The sequence below is a fragment of the Dipodomys merriami genome, unplaced genomic scaffold (genome assembly GCF_024711535.1).
Source record: "Dipodomys merriami isolate MVZ:Mamm:240054 unplaced genomic scaffold, mDipMer1.0.p SCAF_1688, whole genome shotgun sequence".
Taxonomy (NCBI): domain Eukaryota; kingdom Metazoa; phylum Chordata; class Mammalia; order Rodentia; family Heteromyidae; genus Dipodomys; species Dipodomys merriami.
In genome coordinates this window covers 25,125-43,435 of record NW_027203035.1, presented here as the reverse complement: position 1 = coordinate 43,435, position 18,311 = coordinate 25,125, and the positions used below count along the sequence as shown (strand labels likewise).

The 18,311-nt window shown below is 52.3% G+C and overlaps 1 protein-coding gene across 1 annotated transcript; it reads left to right on the top strand.

Annotated features, from left to right (window-relative positions):
- Positions 1–3,064: 3,064 nt before the first annotated feature.
- LOC138828938 (zinc finger protein 112-like) lies at positions 3,065–17,724 on the top strand. Its single transcript, XM_070024973.1, has 6 exons — positions 3,065–3,115; positions 7,192–7,280; positions 10,140–10,178; positions 10,771–10,912; positions 11,049–11,147; positions 13,217–17,724. The coding sequence occupies exons 3-6, from the start codon at positions 10,164–10,166 to the stop codon at positions 15,031–15,033; spliced, it is 2,073 nt and encodes a 690-aa protein (XP_069881074.1). The 5' UTR covers positions 3,065–3,115; positions 7,192–7,280; positions 10,140–10,163; the 3' UTR covers positions 15,034–17,724.
- Positions 17,725–18,311: the final 587 nt, after the last annotated feature.

Here is an 18,311-nt window from a genome sequence, read left to right as displayed (position 1 = left end):
AGCCTGGTGCTCCTCTACAGGATGCAATGAACCCATAATCTTCACTTTTGATCTAAAACAGGCCTGTGCTTCAGGACGTAATCACTTAAAAAATAACAATTACCACTATGTCTCCAAATACCTGTGCCTCACTTCAGATCAGGACTATTGCAAGTACCACTTACTATGGCTGCCCTTCCTGCAGCAGCAAATAACATGCTTGTGCCCCCGTACACTCCCACCCCCACTATAGGCTAGTTATAAATCTGGAAAATAAGTTTTTAAATAAATCATACCCATGATATTACCTTTGCAATAAACAATGCATGGGACCAAAGTGGAAAGTTAGTAGTAATGGGTTCAATTAACGCCAAGATAGCTCAGAAAACAATTAAGATTTATGGATGTATGAGCTCATCAACACTAAAACAGCCCTCAAAATGGTGGTCCATATCATTTTTAAAAACTCTTCTAACAAGCCCGGCGCTGGTGGCTCACGCCTGTAATCCTAGCTACTCAGGAGGCTGAGATCTGAGGATTGTGGCTCAAAGCCAGCCCGGGCAGGAAAGACCGTGAGACTCCTATCTCCAATAAACCACCAGAAAACCGGAAGTGGCGCTGTAGCTCAAGTGGTAGAGCGCTCGCCTTGAGCTGAAGAGCTGAGGGACAGCACCCAGGCCCAGAGGTCAAGCCCCACAACCGACAAAAATAAATAAATAAAAAATAAAAAAATTCTCCATCCTCCCTGGAGAAACCTGTTAAACCAGTCTCTTCTTCCCCAAGCTTTTATTTTTTATTTTATTTTATTTTATTGGGTCCGGTCGTGGGGCCTGAACTCTGGGCCTGGGCGCTGTCCCTCAGCTCTTCAGCTCAAGGCTAGCGCTCTACCTCTTGAGCCACAGTGCCACTTCCAGCTTTTTTCTTTTTGCTTATGTGGTGCTGAGGAATCGAACCCAGGGCCTCAGGCATGCAAGGCAAGCACTCTACCACTGAGCCACCTTCCCAGGCCTCCAAGCTTTTAATTACAACAAATTGTTTTCTTTCTCCACAGCTGCAACAATCCCTTGTGTCATCAGTACAACTTAACATTTCTGCTAAAAATAAAACCTGCTCCCTTGGGCTGGGAATGTGGCTTAGTGGTAGAGTGTTTGCCTAGCATGCATGAAGCCCTGGGTTCAGTTCCTCATTACCACATAGACAGAAAAAGCCAAAAGTGGTGCTCTGGCTCCAGTGGTAGAGTGCTAGCCTTGAGCAAAAGAAGCTCAGGGACAGGGCTGGGAAGGTGGCTCAGTGGTAGAGTGCTTGCCTTGCATGCATGAGGCTCTGGGTTCAATTCCTCACCATCACATAAGCAGCCCTGGGTTTGGTTCCTCACCATCACATACGCAGAAAAAGCCAGAATGGCACTATGGCTCAAGAGGTAGAGTGCTAGCCTTGAGCTGAAGAGCTCAGAGACAGTGCCCAGGCCCAGAGTTCAGGCTTCACAATTGACCAAAAAAGAAGAAGAAGAAGAAGAAGCTCAGGGATAGTGCACAGGCCCTGAGTTCAAGCTCCAGGACTGGCATATGTATATACAAAAAAAAAGAAAAACCTGCTCCCTACCCATCATCACACCGTGATCCTCAAATCTCTCCTTATAGTATACTAATTCCCCTGTGCTATGCTATATGACTTATAACTCCTCGGGTGTCCTGTCAAATCCCAACATGTGTCAAACAAACATCTGCATCACCAAGTCCCTGGCCAGCCCCAATGGCACGACCATTTGGTGCAACCACTCCTTGACCAGATGTATTGGTCCAGGCTCTCTCTCCCCCTGCATGCTGGTCTCTCCAATTCCATAGTATACTTTGTACTCCAACACCGAGCTCCAAACCTTAAGAACCCTTGCCTCAAACCCACATTTAGCCAGATGGAGATGAGCTGTTTTCCTCCCAATTCTGGTGGGGGTGAGCTTGGTGTCCTCTATTGTCTCCATAGGGCTATCTGGTGGGAGTCTACCATTCCGTAACATCTAACCAAGAACTCGGTGATCGTCTACTTTCCTCTGTTAAGGATTCTTCCGAGGCCCTACACCTCTTACAAACTCAGCTTAATTCTTTGATTGATGTCACACTCCAAAATAAGAAAGCTCTAAGCCTACTCACTGGGAGAAGAAAAAAAAAGTGAGACATGCATCTTTATAAGGGAAAAGTGATGCTGCTATGTAAACATGTCAGGACAGATATATAATCCCTGCTGGGTTCTCTTACAGCTATCTTTGCTTTACTTTTTAATCTTACCTTGCATTTTTAGGTGCCTGCAAAACATCCTCACAGAAAGAGCAAGAGCCTTCACCAACCGGATGGTCAATCAAATGCTCCTGGGACAATACCACGCTGCTTCTCACCCACAAACATCCATGTAACTTCGGTTACAGGAGACAGACCTTCACCCACACACCCTAACCTTCCTTCTCCATCTTCTCCCGCAGTCTGCCACCTTAGACCTTAGGCAAAAACAAATCTGCCTTTCCCTGAAATCAGGTGACCACCTGTAAACAGGTGACGCAGGCAGGTGCAATCTCAAATAGCAGCTCCTCTCCTAATGCAATTTCCCTCTCCCTTGTGTGTGCAGATAGAACTGCACATGTTTAACCCCTTCCACGACGCAGTGCCACAGGCACCCAGCCCTATAAACCTGCTTAGAGCCCCGCCCAGCTGCTATTCTGTGTAACCTGACATTAAAAACTCTTTTTCCTTCGTATGGGAACAAGTGTCCGAGTGACTTTCTCGGAGAAGCCTTTCAGGATCTACCGCAGACATATCTGCTACTGTTTTTGCAGTCACTGCAAACTCCAAGAAAGAGAAAGCGATTAGAAAAGTGCAGCCGAAGTGGTGGGAAAGTTCAACTTCATTCAGGTCTTCCGGCATTTCCGGGCTAGCCAGGATGCGGGGGGGAGGGGGCTGTCTTGTGGAATTTCGGGAAATGTAGTTCGTGAACGCTGGGGACTTGCTCGGCTCCCTTCGGTTCACGAGACAATCCGTTCTCGGCTCCCGCCGGGAATTCTGGGACGTGTAGTCCAGCAGGGCGGCGCGTGGATGACGTCACTTCCGGCGCTGGACTGGGCGGCCGCGGCCTTGGTTCTTTCAGAAAGGTGAGCCCTCTCCCTCGGCCGGTGCCCGGCACCGAGTCCCGGCGCTGCCGCCAGGAGGCGGGGGACCACGGGGACCCCGAGAATCTGCCTCGGACGAATGGTGGGGCTCGTGTTCCTGTGAATGAGCCCTCTCCGGGTGCGCTGGCGCGTTTCGGGTCCCTGGCCTGAACCTTTCCTCACCTGGGTTGAGGCCTCCCTGCATTGGGGGGGCCTCCTGTACCCCAACTCTTTGCTCCTGGATCCTCTTTAACCCCACAGCTCGCTCCACCACTGCCCAGCACTGTCATAATCAGGCAGTATTTTAATCTCTCCCCACTTTGTCTTTAATATCTCCTTTGTCTGTACCCACCTTAAGAAGGTCTTTGAATTAAATAAAGGCTCTGCACCCAGCCTGGCCGGGATGAAAAGAAAGCACTTATTACTAGTACTTGTTTTTTTTGAGAAGCAGTAGAGGCCTTAGCGATCCTGGGATGGGCTCAGAACCCCAGGTGCTGCTGGGCGTTGGGCCCTCCCCTATACCCAAATTGCTAATTATTTATCAACATCATAATGATTAAGAGGGCCGATCCAGCCTGGCACGACTGCTGTATTGATGGGCAAGTTCCATGACCTGATTTCTCCCAGCCGCCTTCCTTTCCTGAGCAGGGAGGAGGAAGCAATGATTCTTGGATACCACTTACAGAGTCCACTACCTGAGTAGAATTGGCCTGTTCAGGGGCCAACATGATTCCTTTGCCCATTGACAAATTCTGCTACTAAGCTAATGTACTCATGTTTGTTGAATGAATTAACAAAGGGCCGGGGAGTACTTGGGCATAAGCAATAAAGGCAGTATAGAATATGTGTTATCTATGACTGTAGGAGTTTTGTGTGAATAAACATATTTAATTCTTATGGAGCCCATAGGATGAGAAATTTGTGTTCCATTTGGGGCCTGGGGCTTGAACTCAGGGCCTGGACTCTGACCCTGAGCCCCTCTGTGCTCAAGGCTAGCACCCTACTACTTGAGCCATAGTGCCACTTTTGGCTTTTTCTGAATAGTTTATTAGAGATAAGAGTCTTATGGACTTTCCTGTCTGGACTGGCTTTGAACTGTGATCCTCAGATCTCAGCCCCCTGGGTAGCTAGGATTACAGGTATGAGCCACAGACGCCCAGTTTTGTGTTCTATTTAAAAGATGAGGGTGGAAATGGCGCTGTGACTCAAGCGGTAGAGTGTTCCCCTTGAGCAAGCCCGAACCCAGAGTTCAAGCCCATGACCAACCAAAAAAAAAAAAAAAAGATGAGGGAACTGAAATCACAGAGGAGGAGGCTGAGCTGAGATTTGGACCTGGGTAGTTTCAGTCCATTGTCTCATGTCTCAGTTTTTAAAATTCCGTATCTGATCAAGGCCCAAAATTAGATGGTTAGGAAAGCTATGTAAATGAGCTTGGGTTTCTTCTTTTATGATACACTTTCTCTCATCTGTAGTTTAATTGTACTTTACTTGAAATGCAATTGTAAAGGATTAAGAAAATATATAAAGTACTGGACTGGGAATGTGGCTTAGTGGTAGAGTGCTTGCCTAGCATTCATGAAGCTATAGGTTCAATTCCTCAGTACCACATAAGCAAAAAAGCTGGAAATGGTACCTGTGGCTCAAGTGATAAAGTGCTAGCTTTGAGCAAAAGATATTCAAGGACAGTATCTAGGTCCTGAGTTCAACCCAAGGACTGGCAAAAAAAAAAAAAATCTATCTATCTATATGTCTGTCTTTGTGTCTGTCTATAAAGTACTGGCAATACATCCAAATAGAGATAAATATAGATATGACTGGAGGTGTGGCTCAAGTGGTAGAACAACCTGCCTAGTAAGGTGGAGACTCTGAGTTTAGTCTCTAGTACTTAAAAGGAAAGGACAGACATCCCAACAAACACACAACTCCTGCCAGAAAGCAGCTCCTGTGTTCATCCTAGCATCTAGGGCTGTCCCCTCCCCTCTCACTGTCCACAGCCACAGAACTGATACCCTCTCCCCTCCCCCCCATCCCCTGGACTTCTTGGAAAGCTAAGGAGTGTGTTGGAGCACATGATGCAAATGACAAAGTAGAGCACTCAGAAATTGGGGGCCTTAAAACAATATTTACTATCCAGGCATATTTGATCCAGTACCAGTTTATCCCACTTGAGCAGATTCTGAATCTCAGTGTCTTCTCCACTTCCTTGTTGTCATGTGGAGCATCCGCCTGGGCTCACTGGAGTCTGGCCTGGATTCCTGGCATAAACAGCCACCAAGTAACCTCAGTAACATCTTGGGTACATCACAAGACCAATGTGGGTCAAAATCATTTTCATTTCCCTTGTATTTTACTCAGTGTAATAGTCCCATTGTCGGGCTGGGAAGGTGACTCAGTGGTAGAGTGCTTGCCTTGCATGAATGAGGCCCTGGGTTTGATTCCTCAGCACCACATAAGCAAAAAGAAAAAAGCTGGAAGTGGCGCTGTGGCTCAAGTGGTAGAGCGCTAGCCTTGAGCTGAAGAGCTGAGGGACAGCGCCCAGGCCCAGAGTTCAGGCCCCATGACCGGACCAAAAAAAAAAAGAAAATAGTCCCATTGTCCTCGACTCGGAGGGCATTGGTTCTTCTGCACAGTCTTACTACTCGTCCGCACACTGATTCTCTCTGCTCACATTTCCTGCCATCCTTGAGCCAACCTGATTTAATCTGTTAATCAGCAATGGTTTGGGTCAGAAATAGAAATGAAATATCTCATTGTGGCTTAATGCATGTGATTCTGTTTCTGTGAACAAACCTCACTCTGATGAGACATTTCATTTATTTTACTTTTTCTCTTTTTCTCTGATGGCTTTGATGCGCATCACACTTACTCTGTCAGTGTGACCTTGGTGCTGTTGTTTTAGCACAGCTATGACGTCACTGCCTGCCGCCAGTCAGTGAGGCACACATCACCTCCCCATGCCTCAGAGCATGGCAGCCTGCTTTTCTTTTCTTGCCTAAGTTCCACATGATTGCCATGTACTGGTTAAGAAAAGATTAAGATGCTTTTAGACTTGAAATGCTGTTTAGTTAGCACTTTTTTTTTTTTTTTTTTTTTGCCAGTCCTGGGGTTTGTACTCAGGGCCTGGGCACTGTCCATGAGCTTCTTTTGCTCAAGGCAAGCACTCTACCACTTGAGCAACAGCATCATTTCTGGCTTTTTCTGTGTATGTGGTACTGGGGAATCGAACCCAGGGCTTCATGTGAGCTAGGCAAGCACTCTACCACTAAGCCACATTCCCAGCCCACTTTTTTTTTTTTTTTTTTTTGCCAAGTACTAAGATTCTTAACTCAGGACCTCACACTTGCTCAGTTTGCTTACTCAGTTAGCACTCTACCACTTGAGCCATACCTTGCTTTGTTTTGGGGTTTTTTTTTTGCTGGTAATTTTGGAGAAACTCTGAGCTAATAATCCTGGCTGTTCTCCTGGCTAAATAATTAGGAGCAAGTAACCTTGAAATCCTTTCTGTCGGTACTGGAGATTGAATTTAGGGCCTTGAGCTTGCTAAACCATATGCAGTCATTTTGCTTTTATTTTTTTCAAGCTTTTGCCTGAGTTGGCCTTAGACCACAATCCTCCTCCCCCAGCCTCCTGAGTGGCTGGGATTTCAGGGGTATCACATTGATCCCTCTTAGAAATCTTGATGTTAGCTGGATGCTGGTGGCTCACGCCTGTAATCCTAGCTATTCAGGAGGCTGAGATCCAAGGATTGTGGTTGAAAGCCAGCCTGGGCAGGAAAGTCATGAGACTCTTATCTCCTAGAAAACTAATCTCACTAGAAAACCAGAAGTGGCGCTGTGGCTCAAAGTGGTAGAGCACTAGCCTTGAGCTGAAGAGCTGAGGGACAGTGGCCAGGCCCAGAGTTCAAGACCCATACCCACCACCAACAACAACAAAAATTTTGATGTCTCAGTCTTCTCAGCTCTGAAGGGAGGTCCACGTTGTCCCCCTTTCTGGGTTCCTGTGAGGGTTAAAGAGACAGACCCTCTACCACACAGGATTTGACTTGGTTCTCATCATCTTTTCTACTTCTTTTGCTCCAGGCAAAAACCACACCATGTGGCATTCTGTTTTGGTGTTCCGATGAGTCCCTTCCTGGGAGTGATAAATAGAACTCAGCCGTCCTCCAAGGGTAAGATGGAGCAGAATAGAATACTCTCCCCTGAGCCCATCCACCCTCATCCTTCCTCAAGGCTGGGTTTGAAGCCTCCACCCATGCCCCCAGAGGACACGGGTCCCCTGGGTAATTGGTAAATGTGTCACTGCCGGCTGTGCTGTGGGGTTAATGCCTGTTTCTGGAGTTGCATGAAGTCTGTAGACTCCATAGTGATGGTTGGCATGAGTAGGGTGTGGCAAGGGGTGGAGCAGACCTCAGGGGGAGCTAAAAGGCCTCTGTTCATTCACAACTAGCTTGCCGAACCCCCAAGACAACTGGGCACTTACCTGTTCCTTTCTCAGCAGTCTGGTCAAATGGAGGCCAAGGGGCTCAGGTTTTTAGTGTGAAAAACCAACAGCCTCACAGGTTTCACCATTTGTGGGGTTGTTGTTGTTGGACTGAAGGGGCCAGGGAGGCCCTGTGGATTCTCCTCCGGTCTCAAGACATGTATTCACCCTTGTGGACCTTCCAGACCCTGGGGTGGCTTTTCCTGGCCAGAGCTTGGCCCGGTAGGGACACAGAGTTGTGTCCACTCCCCACAGCCACAGGGGCCAGGGCCTGTGATAGCGAGACACACACACACCACATCACCCCACCCAAAACATACACCAGACACACACATACACCACCCAACACACATACCACCCCCCCACCTGACACACACACACATACACACACACACACACACACCACCCGATACACATACCACCCCCCACATACATCACACCCGACACACACACCATCCCACACCACCCAAAACATACACCAGACACACACATACACCACCCAACACACATACCACCCCCCCACCTGACACACACACACACCACCCAACACAACCTGAAACATACACCAGACACACACACACCACCCAACACAACCTGAAACATACACCAGACACACACATACACACACACCACCCGATACACATACCACCCCCCACATACATCACACCTAACACACATACCACCTGACACACACACCAGACACACACATACACCACCCAACACACATACCACCCCCCCACCTCACACACACACACACACACACACACACACCACCCAACACAACCTGAAACATACACCAGACACACACACACCACCCAACACAACCTGAAACATACACCAGACACACACATACACACACACCACCCGATACACATACCAACCCCCACATACATCACACCTGACACATACACCCCCAGACACCCACATACACCACCCGACATACGCACCACCACCCCCACACCACCCCACCCAAAACATACACCAGACACACACATATACCACCCGACACACACACCACCCAAAACAAACACTAGACACACATATATACCACTCGACACACATACCACCCCCTCACACACCACCACACACACCACCCACACAACCTGAAACATTCACCACACACCCACATACACCACCCGACATACGCACCACCACCCCCACACCACACCACCCAAAACATACACTAGACACACATATATACCACCCGACACACATACCACCCCCTCACACACCACCACACACACCACCTACACAACCTGAAACATTCACCAGACACACACACCATCTGACACACATACCACCCCCCACACCACCTGACACATGCACCACCCCACACACATACCACCCCCACACAACCTGAAACATACACCAGACACATATACACCACCTGCCACACATACCAACCCCCACATACATCACCCGACACACATACCACCTGACACACACACAACCCAACCTCACACCACCCAAAACATACACCAGACACATACACCACCCGACACATGCACCACCACCCCTACATCACCCCCACAATCCGAAACATACACCAGACACATACACCACCACATACACACCACCCAACACACACACCACCCCACACCACCCAAAACATACACCAGACACACACATACACCACCCGACACACATACCACCCCCTCACACACCTACTACCCACACAACCTGAAACATACACCAGACACACACACCACCTGACACATGCACCCCCACCCCCACACCACCCCCACAACCCAAAACATACACCAGACAGACACATACACTACCCGACACCCGACACACATACCACCCCCATACCACCCAACACACACACCACCCGAAACATATACCAGACACACATTCCTCCCCACATACGATCCAACACACATACCATCACCCACACACAACCCGAAACATACACCAGACACACACATATACCACCCAACACACATACCACCCCACCACCACCCAATACATGCCCCACCCCACAAACACACCACCCATACAACCCAAAACATACACCAGACACACACACCACCCGACATACAACCTGAAACATACACCACACACACATACCACCCAACACTTACCACCCCCCCCACACCACCCACACAACCCAAAACACACACCACACACACAACCTGAACATATTCCAGACACACACATACACCACCTGACACACACATACTCCCCCCATACCACCCAACAGCACTGCTGTCAGAGCTTCTGTTGCAGGCCTGCAGGTGACAGAATCGAAACACTAGAAAGGTTAAGCAGCTCAGCCACAGCCCCTCAGCAGCTGCACAACAAAGCCAGTTCTGGACACGGGGATTTTGTCCCCAAAGCCCACAGTAAACAAGTGCATTGCACTGCTTCTCCATGCCAGCTCCCTATCGACTATCACCCAGGATGGGAGGAATGGGTGGGAGGGGCTGTGAATGGGCGGGGTTGTGGGTGGGCGTGGTCAGAAGTGGTGCGTCATTGAGTGGGTGGGGCCTGTGGGGCTCAGCCTCTGGAAGGCCTTTGTCAGGGCTTCTTTCTGTTTTGCCCTCAGGCCTCTGCCTGTCCCAGGAAGAAGATGACCAAATTCCAGGTGAGTTATTCTCACTTCTGCCTCTAATCTGTTATCCCATTTCTCAGAGGCCACCCCCTGTAGACACATTTTTTTTTCCCTCCTGAATGTAAAGAATAGCACCACACCTTCGATACTGGTATTTTGTTTTCTTTTGTTTTGTACCAATCCTGGGGCTTGACATCAGGGCCTTTGTACTGTTTCTGAGCTTTTTTGGGCTCAAGGCTAGCACTCTTATCATTTGGGCCCACAGCTCCACTTCTGGCTTTTTGCTGGTTCATTGGAGGTAAAGAGTCATGGACTTTCCTGCCCAGGCTGGCTTTGAACTATGATCCTCAGATCTCAGCCACCTGAGAGGCTAAGATGACAAGCATGAGCGACCCGTGCCTGGCTGCAGTTTTCTGTTCAATGAGCTGGGCCTCACTCCCCACGGTCCCCTCTGCTCTGCTGGAGAGGTTGAGGCAGGAGTGCAGGAGATCTGGTCTGTGACACTACAGTTAGGTGTTCGAATTACATTCTGCATCAATATGGTGAAACTCCATGTGCCCTAAGGCACTGGGAAATGGGGTAGTTCCATGGCCCCACATTCTCAGTGCCCCCTCTTCCTGGGTAGTCTGCGCAGTTGCAGGAGGAGGTGACGTTCACAGATGTGGCTGTGGTCTTCAGCGAGGAGGAGCTGCAGCTGCTGGACCAGGCCCAGAGGCTGTTGCACCGCCATGTGATGCTGGAGACCTTCCAGAACCTTGTGGCCGTGGGTGAGGATGGGCCTGTGTTGCCCAACTGCCCCCCATTCCCCTGCTGCATCTGTGGCCCAGGTACCACCTCTCAACTCTTCACAAAGTAGACACCATCAAACATAAAAGATTTTTGCTCTCCTCGCCTTTCTGACAGCACACCAGCCCTTCAAACCTGACCTGATTACCCAGCTAGAGAGGGAAGATGCGCTCGTGACCAAAACAGCCACGCAAGTCCACAGCCACACGTGCTCAGGTGACAGCCACACTGGGACACAACAGCGCAGAGTGGGGGCTTTTTTCTTTTTATCAGTCATGGGTCTTGAACTCTGGGCCTGGGCGCTGTCTTTCAGCTCTTCAGCTCAAGGCAAGCACTCTACCACTTGAGCCACAGCACCACTTCCAGTTTTTCTGCTGGTTTATTGGAAGTGAGAGTCTCACAGACTTTCTTGCCCAGGCTGGCTTTGAACCGCAATCCTCTGATCTCAGCCTCCCGAGTAGCTAGGATGACAGGTGTGAGCCATCGGTGCCTGGCTTCTTTTTCTTTTTGCTAGTACAGAGTTTTGAACTCATTGCCTTGAGCTTTTGAGGTAGGTGCTCTTCCACCCGAGCCACACCCCTAGTCCTTTTTTGGCTTTAGTTGTTTTTTTTTTTTTTTTTAAATTAGGATTCTCATTTTTTGTCCAGACTGCAGTCTTCCTCTGTCTGCCTCTCATTGGAGAACCATTGCTAGAACACAAGACAGAATGTGCCAGTTCTCCTTTGAGCTGTACAGAGGTTCCCCATTCACAGGCAGCAAAACAAGGCTTCCGGGGCTGGGAAGGTGGCTCAGTGGTAGAGCGCTTGCCTTGAGCTGAAGAGCTGAGGGACAGCGCCCAGGCCCAGAGTTCAGGCCCCACAACCGGACAAAAAAAAAGACAAAACAAGGCTTCCGCTGTGCCTCTGTGTTCCCTTTCTCCATGTCTCTTTCCCTGGGTGCCCCTCCGTACTGCTGCCCCTCTCCACTAGCAGCGGGCTCTGTCTCAGTTCTATCCCTTGCTCTTCTCTGCCTGAATGAAGTGCTTGATACATGTGTGGCCTTCTCTGTCTTCAGTCCACTTTGGGGCAGCTAAGAGGCACAGGATAAATCAGTGCAATTGGAGAATATTCCAGAATGATAGATGATTCCTTGGCCTAAGTGACCATTCTTCCTATGTGAGAGAGAAAGCAGAAATCTCAGAGACGGGCTGCAAGGGAGGCCTGAGGAACCTGGCCGGATTCTGCACAGGGTGGAGCACCATTGCTCCATCAAAGCAAATTAAATAGGAAATGCTAAAATCGCATGACAGGTGAAAGAACAAAGACTAAAAGCTGGGCACCTGGCTCACCCCCCCCCATCCTAGCTACTTAGGAAGCTGAGATCTGAAGATCACAGTTCAAAGCCAGCCCAGACAGGAAAGTCTGTGAGACTCTTATCTCCAGTTAATCACAGAAAAAGCTGGAAGTGACTCTGTGGCGCAAGAGGTAGAGCTCTAGCCTTAAGCTGAAGAGCTGAGGGACAGCGCCCAGGCTCAGGCCCAGGCCCAGAGTTCAAGTACCAGGACTGGCAGGGGGGAGGAAGAGAGGGAGGGAGGGAAGGAGGGAAGAAGGAAGCAAGGAAGGAAGGAAAGAAAAGGAAAAGAAAGAAAGAGAGAGAGAGAAAGAAGACCATTTTTCTGGAATCACCATATTTCAGTATATTTTCCAGCTTTTCTTCAACTAATATTAAATGTTTGTTTATAAATGTTAGCATTCTTTTTTGTCTCAAACTTTTTTTCCAATGATGGGAAGAAAGAAAGAAAAAGAAAGTCATCACTATTCTTTTTCTTTCTTTCTTTTTTGTTGGTCGAGGGGCCTGAACTCTGGGCCTGGGCGCTGTCCCTCAGCTCTTCAGCTTAAGGCTAGCGCTCTACCATTTGAGCCACAGTGCCACTCCCGGCTTTTTTCTGCTTATGTGGTGCTGAGGAATCGAACCCAGGGCCTCAGGCATGCAAGGCAAGCGCTCTGCCACCGAGCCACCTTCCCAGCCCCAATTGTCACTATTTTTAAAGAACATTTTTTCCAAAAAAATAAATAAAATGATATGGTGGGATTGTCCTTTAACTCTTCAGCACTAAAACACCCACCCGTCAGAAACTCTCTTACATCCCTGGCAGCTGGCGAATGGTGAATTTGGCCCTAGGAAGCGGTGTGCCTACTGCGAGGCTGGGCCTCAGCTCACAGACTTGCAAGGAGGCCCCGGGCGGGATCCTGTAGTCTCTGCGAAGCCCTCACTGCGGACTTGTCTGCTTGTCTTTGTCCCCCCAGGAAGCCGGAGTGAAGGTGGCCTGGCGAGGCCCGAGGGCCGGGGATTCCGTCCTCTTTCTCCTGGAGAGATTTCCTTCTACCAAGCCTGGCGACGGGGCCCGGGCGCGCGCGCGGTTACCGCGGGTCTCGGTGCCCGGGAGAGCTTGGGGGAGACGCAGGAGCCCCGGCAGCCCCAGGGCGCGGCTCCACGGCGCCTCTCCCGGCCGCACCCCGCACCGGGGGACAACTCTACGCCCCACTCGGGCCCCGGGGTTGGGAGGGACGAGGACGGCGGGGCGCAGGGGTCCCCGCCGCGCGCGGACCAGGACCCTTGTTCGCGCCAGGGCTGCGGCCGGCGCTGCCCCCCGAGCCCGGGCGTGCGGCCCCCCGCGCCAGCCCCGGCCCACGGCGGCGGCCGTCCCGGTGGTGACTGCCGGGTGCCGGCATCGGAATCCCCGCGCGGCCCCCCGGGGGCGCAGCCGCCCACGCCCGACCCCTGCAGCACCAGCCCCGGCGGGAACGCCTGCAGCCCAGGCCACCGGCCCACGGCCCACGCCGCGGAAAACCCGCACCCGGAGCGCGGGCGTGGCCTGGACCCCAGCTCGGAGCTGGCCGAGGCCCCGCGCCTGCACGTGGGCCAGGCGCCGCTCCGCTGCGCCGAGTGCGGGCGAGGCTTCCGCCACCGCTCGGCCCTGAGCGCGCACGCGCGTGCGCACGCCGGGGAGAAGCCGCACCGCTGCCCGGAGTGCGGGAAGGGCTTCGCGCGCGGCTCCGACCTCCGGGCCCACCGGCGCGTGCACACCGGGGAGCGGCCGTTCGCGTGCGGGGAGTGCGGGAAGGCCTTCAGCCGCAGCTCCTACCTGAAGGGCCACCAGCGCGTGCACTCGGCCGAGCGGCCGTTCCGGTGCGGGGAGTGCGGGAAGGGCTTCCGGCGGAGCGCGCACCTGCAGGGCCACCGGCGCGTGCACACCGGGGAGCGGCCGTTCACGTGCGGGGAGTGCGGGAAGGGCTTCGGCTGGAGCTTCAACCTGCAGATCCACCGGCGCGTGCACACCGGCGAGCGGCCGTTCGCGTGCGGGGAGTGCGGGAAGGCCTTCAGCAAGGCGGCGGCGCTGCGGGCGCACGCGCGCGTGCACAGCGGGGAGCGCCCGCACCAGTGCGGCCAGTGCGGGCGGCGCTTCGGCCAGCGCGCGCACCTGCGCAGCCACCTGAGCGTGCACGCGGCGCCGCGGCCGTACGTGTGCGCGCTGTGCGGGAAGGGCTTCGGCCAGCGCGCGCACCTGCGGGGCCACCAGCGCGTGCACGCGCGGGCGCGGCCGTACGCGTGCGAGCTGTGCGGGCGCGGCTTCAGCCAGGGCGCGCGGCTGGAGGCGCACCGCCGGGCGCACGCGGGGGCCCCGCACCGCTGCCCGCTCTGCGCCAAGGCCTTCGCCGAGCGCGCGCGCCTGCAGGCCCACCTGCGCGGCCCCGCGCACGGCCGCGACCACAGGTGTGCGCAGTGCGGCAAGGCCTTCGCCGGCGGCTCGGGGCTGCGCGCGCACCTGCGCGTGCACACGGGCGAGCGGCCGTTCACCTGCCCGGTGTGCGGCCGGGGCTTCAGCCAGAGGTCCAACCTGCGCGCGCACCAGCGGCTGCACACCGGCGAGACGCCCTACACCTGCGACGCGTGCGGAAAGGGCTTCCGCTGGGGCTCCGGGCTCCTCATCCACCAGCGGGCCCACCGCGGGGACCAGGCCGGCGGGGACCCCCGCCCGCTGCCAGCCCCGGACAGCCGGCCCCCAAGCCACGGTCCTCAGGTGCCAACTGAAGTTCGTCCATCACCAGCAGAGCCAAAATAAGAAAGATTTTTCTCAAAAATCCACGCGTGTCCGCAGGGCCAGCCCAGGCACAATGCCATGGAGACCCCATCTCAACGAGCCGGCCGTGGAGGCACGCATTAACGTGAGGATCATAGTCAAAGGCCGGCCCATGCGAACACAGGAGACTGTATTTGAAAAAGGAAAAAAGCAAAAAAGGGGGGACTGAGAGCGTGGCTGGGGAGGCGCAGCGCCTGCCTGGCCCCGAGTTCACTCTCAACATAGCCAAGAAACAAGCAAACGGGGTGTTCTCATCCAACGTTTCAACAGCGGGACGCCAGGAGAGGGTGCCCGGACAGAGGCCGCAAAGCCAGGGCAGCGAGCCAGGATGCAAAACCCCAGCAGGAAGGACGCGCTCTGCCTACGGCTGGGGCTGGGCCTGGGCGCATGGCCACGCCCGAGCTCCACGGGCTTCCCCTGCTCACAGCAGCTGCCCTGTCCTGTACTTCCTGCTACGTGAACGAAGGTGTGTAAGGGGACAGTGGAAAACTTTCTGGAGCAAAAATAGGGTTTTTGGGTGTGTGTGTGTGTGTGTGTGTGTGTGTGTGTGTGTGTGTGTGTGTGTGTGTGTGTGTGTGTTGATACCAGTCCTGGCTTGAACTCGGCCTGGGCACTGTCCCTCATCTTCACCTCAAAGCTAGAGCTCTACCACTTGAGCCACAGCGCCACTTCCGGTTTTCTGGTGGTTCATTGGTCACGGACTTTCCTGCCCAGGCTGGCTTTGAACCACAATCCTTAGATCTCAGCCTCCTGAGTAGCTAAGATTATAGGCATGAGCCACACTCAGCAAAACGTGTGTGTGTGTGTGTGTGCGCGCGCGCGCCCGTGTGTGTAAGAGAGAAAGAGCTGAGGCTTGAACCTAGGGCCTGAGTAGTGTCCATGAGTTTTCTGCTCAAGGCTAGCGCCCTATCACTTTTTTTTGCCAGTTCTGGGGTTTGAACTCAGGGCCTGGGCACTGTCCCTGAGCCTCTCTGTGCTCAAAGCTAGCGCTCTACCACTTGAACCACAGTGCCACTTTCAGCTTTTTCTGTGTATGTGGTACTGAGGAATCGAACCCAGGGCTTCATGCATTCTGGGCGAGCACTTTACCACTGAGCCACATTCCCAGCCCTAAGCACTCTACCACTTTGAGCCACAGCTCCACTTCCTTTTGCTGGCTAACTGGAGAAAAGAGCCTCACAGACTTTCCTGCCCAGGCCCATTTCAAACTGGGATCCTCATAGCTCAGCCTCTTGAGTAGCTGGGGTTACAGGTGTGAGCCACCAGTACCTGGTTCTGTGTGTGTGTGTGTGTGTGTGTGTGTGTGTGTGTGTGTGTGTGTGTGTGTGTGTTCATTGCACCACAGGGTTTCACTGCATATGTTATGTTTTACTTGCAACATTTTTCATTGCTGCTTTCCTTCATTTCACCAGCTTTCATGAACACCCTTTATGCTGTATCCTATAGTTGCAATGAATTTCAAATTATTCACCATCTTCCTTTTCTTCTCCTTTCCTTTATCTTTCTGGATATAATTCCATAGTTAGAATCATGTTCTGTAAGTCAGGTGCCGGTGGCTCACGCCTGTAATTCTAGCTACTCAGGAGGTTGAGATCTGAGGATTGAGGTTCAAAGCCAGTCCGGGCAGAAAAGTCCTTAAGACTCTTTATCTCCAATAAACCACCAGAAAACCGGAAGTGATGCTGTGGCTCAAGTGGTAGAGTACTAGTCTTGAGCTGAAGAGCTGAGGGACAGCACCCAGGTCCAGAGTTCAAGCCCCATGACTGACCCAAAAAAACCAAGTTTTGTAAAAAATATATATTATATATGCAAATGTGTATATACAAATTGATACATATAGAGACATATATAGGTACGTACTTATCCATGAATTTGTCTATTCATCTAGCTTCCACATATGAGCAGAAGCAGGCATTTTCTTTTCGGAGCTCAGCTTGTCTCAATATGTTCAGAGTCCATGCACGATTGCACTTTGTATAGCTGTGTGACAGTCCACGGCACTCGTATATGAACAAAGTGGTGTCTGTGCAGCTATGCCCTTCCCCCCACGCCCCACTGTCGACTCTTGGATGTGGAATGGCGGGGTCATGGGTCAGGTCGGGGGAGAGCATTTCTGTTTAGCTGTGACTGCTCATTGTGGGTTGGTCTATTTCCATTCTCATGTTCTCACGAGGGGCTGGGAAGGAGGCTCAGTGGTAGAGCGCTTGCCTTGCATGCATGAGGCCCTGGGTTTGATTCCTCAGCACCATCTAAGCAGAAAAAGCCGGAAGTGGTGCTGTGGCTCAAGTGGTAGAGCGCTCGCCTTGAGCTGAAGAGCTGAGGGACAGTGCCCAGGCCCAGAGTTCAGGCCCCACTACCAACAAAAAAAAAAAAAGAAGAAGAAGAAGAAGAAAAAGAAAGGAAAAAGTCTCATGGACTTTGCCTGGGCTGGCTTTGAACCATGATCTTCAGATCTCAGCCTCCTGAGTAACTAGGATTACAGGTATGAGCCACCTGCACTGTCTTTTTTTTGTTTTTTCTTCCAGTGTGGGCTCTCTCAGCTAGAAACTTCCCTCTTAGAACTATCTCAGCTGCAGCCCAGCCCTACCTGACAGGTCCCGTTGTGTTGTGTTCTCATTTAAACTTCAAATTTTCCTCCCTGGCTAACTGATTGAAAGCTGTTCGGAAGCCGTGTGTCTGTGTGATTTCTCTGGTTTCTTTTACTCTTGTTCCACTTTTTTCCATTGGGCCCTGATAGCACCCGGGGAATTATTTATGACTTGTCTCCTGGCCAACAATGTGACATCCAGGACCATCCCAGGGCCCGGAGGGAGCGCATGCGCACACTGCACGGATGGACATGGTGTCCATCTGGCATCCCTGAGCTTTTGCACTCAAGGCTGGCACTGTACCACTCGAGCCACGGTTCCAGTTCTGCCTTTTTGCTGGCTAATTAGAGATAAGACACTCATGGACCTTCCTGCCCATACTAGCTTCCAACTGCGATCCTCAGATCTCAGCCTGAGCTGCTAGGATGGCAGACAGAGGCCGCCGGCGTGGGGCTCCTGTGTTTATTTGCTGTGTGACTCCTGCGATATGGAATGCAGGCCTGGGCCTCACTGTGGGCGTGGATGTGCGGGCAGGTGGTGAGACTGGAGCTCTGGTTGAAGCCTTTCCTGCACTCCGCATGCCCCGCTGTGGCTCATCTGATAAGCCTGCGGGTGAGACCCCACGCGGGGACCCTGCCCACCCGGGGCACGTGTGAGGCTGCTTTTTGCTGT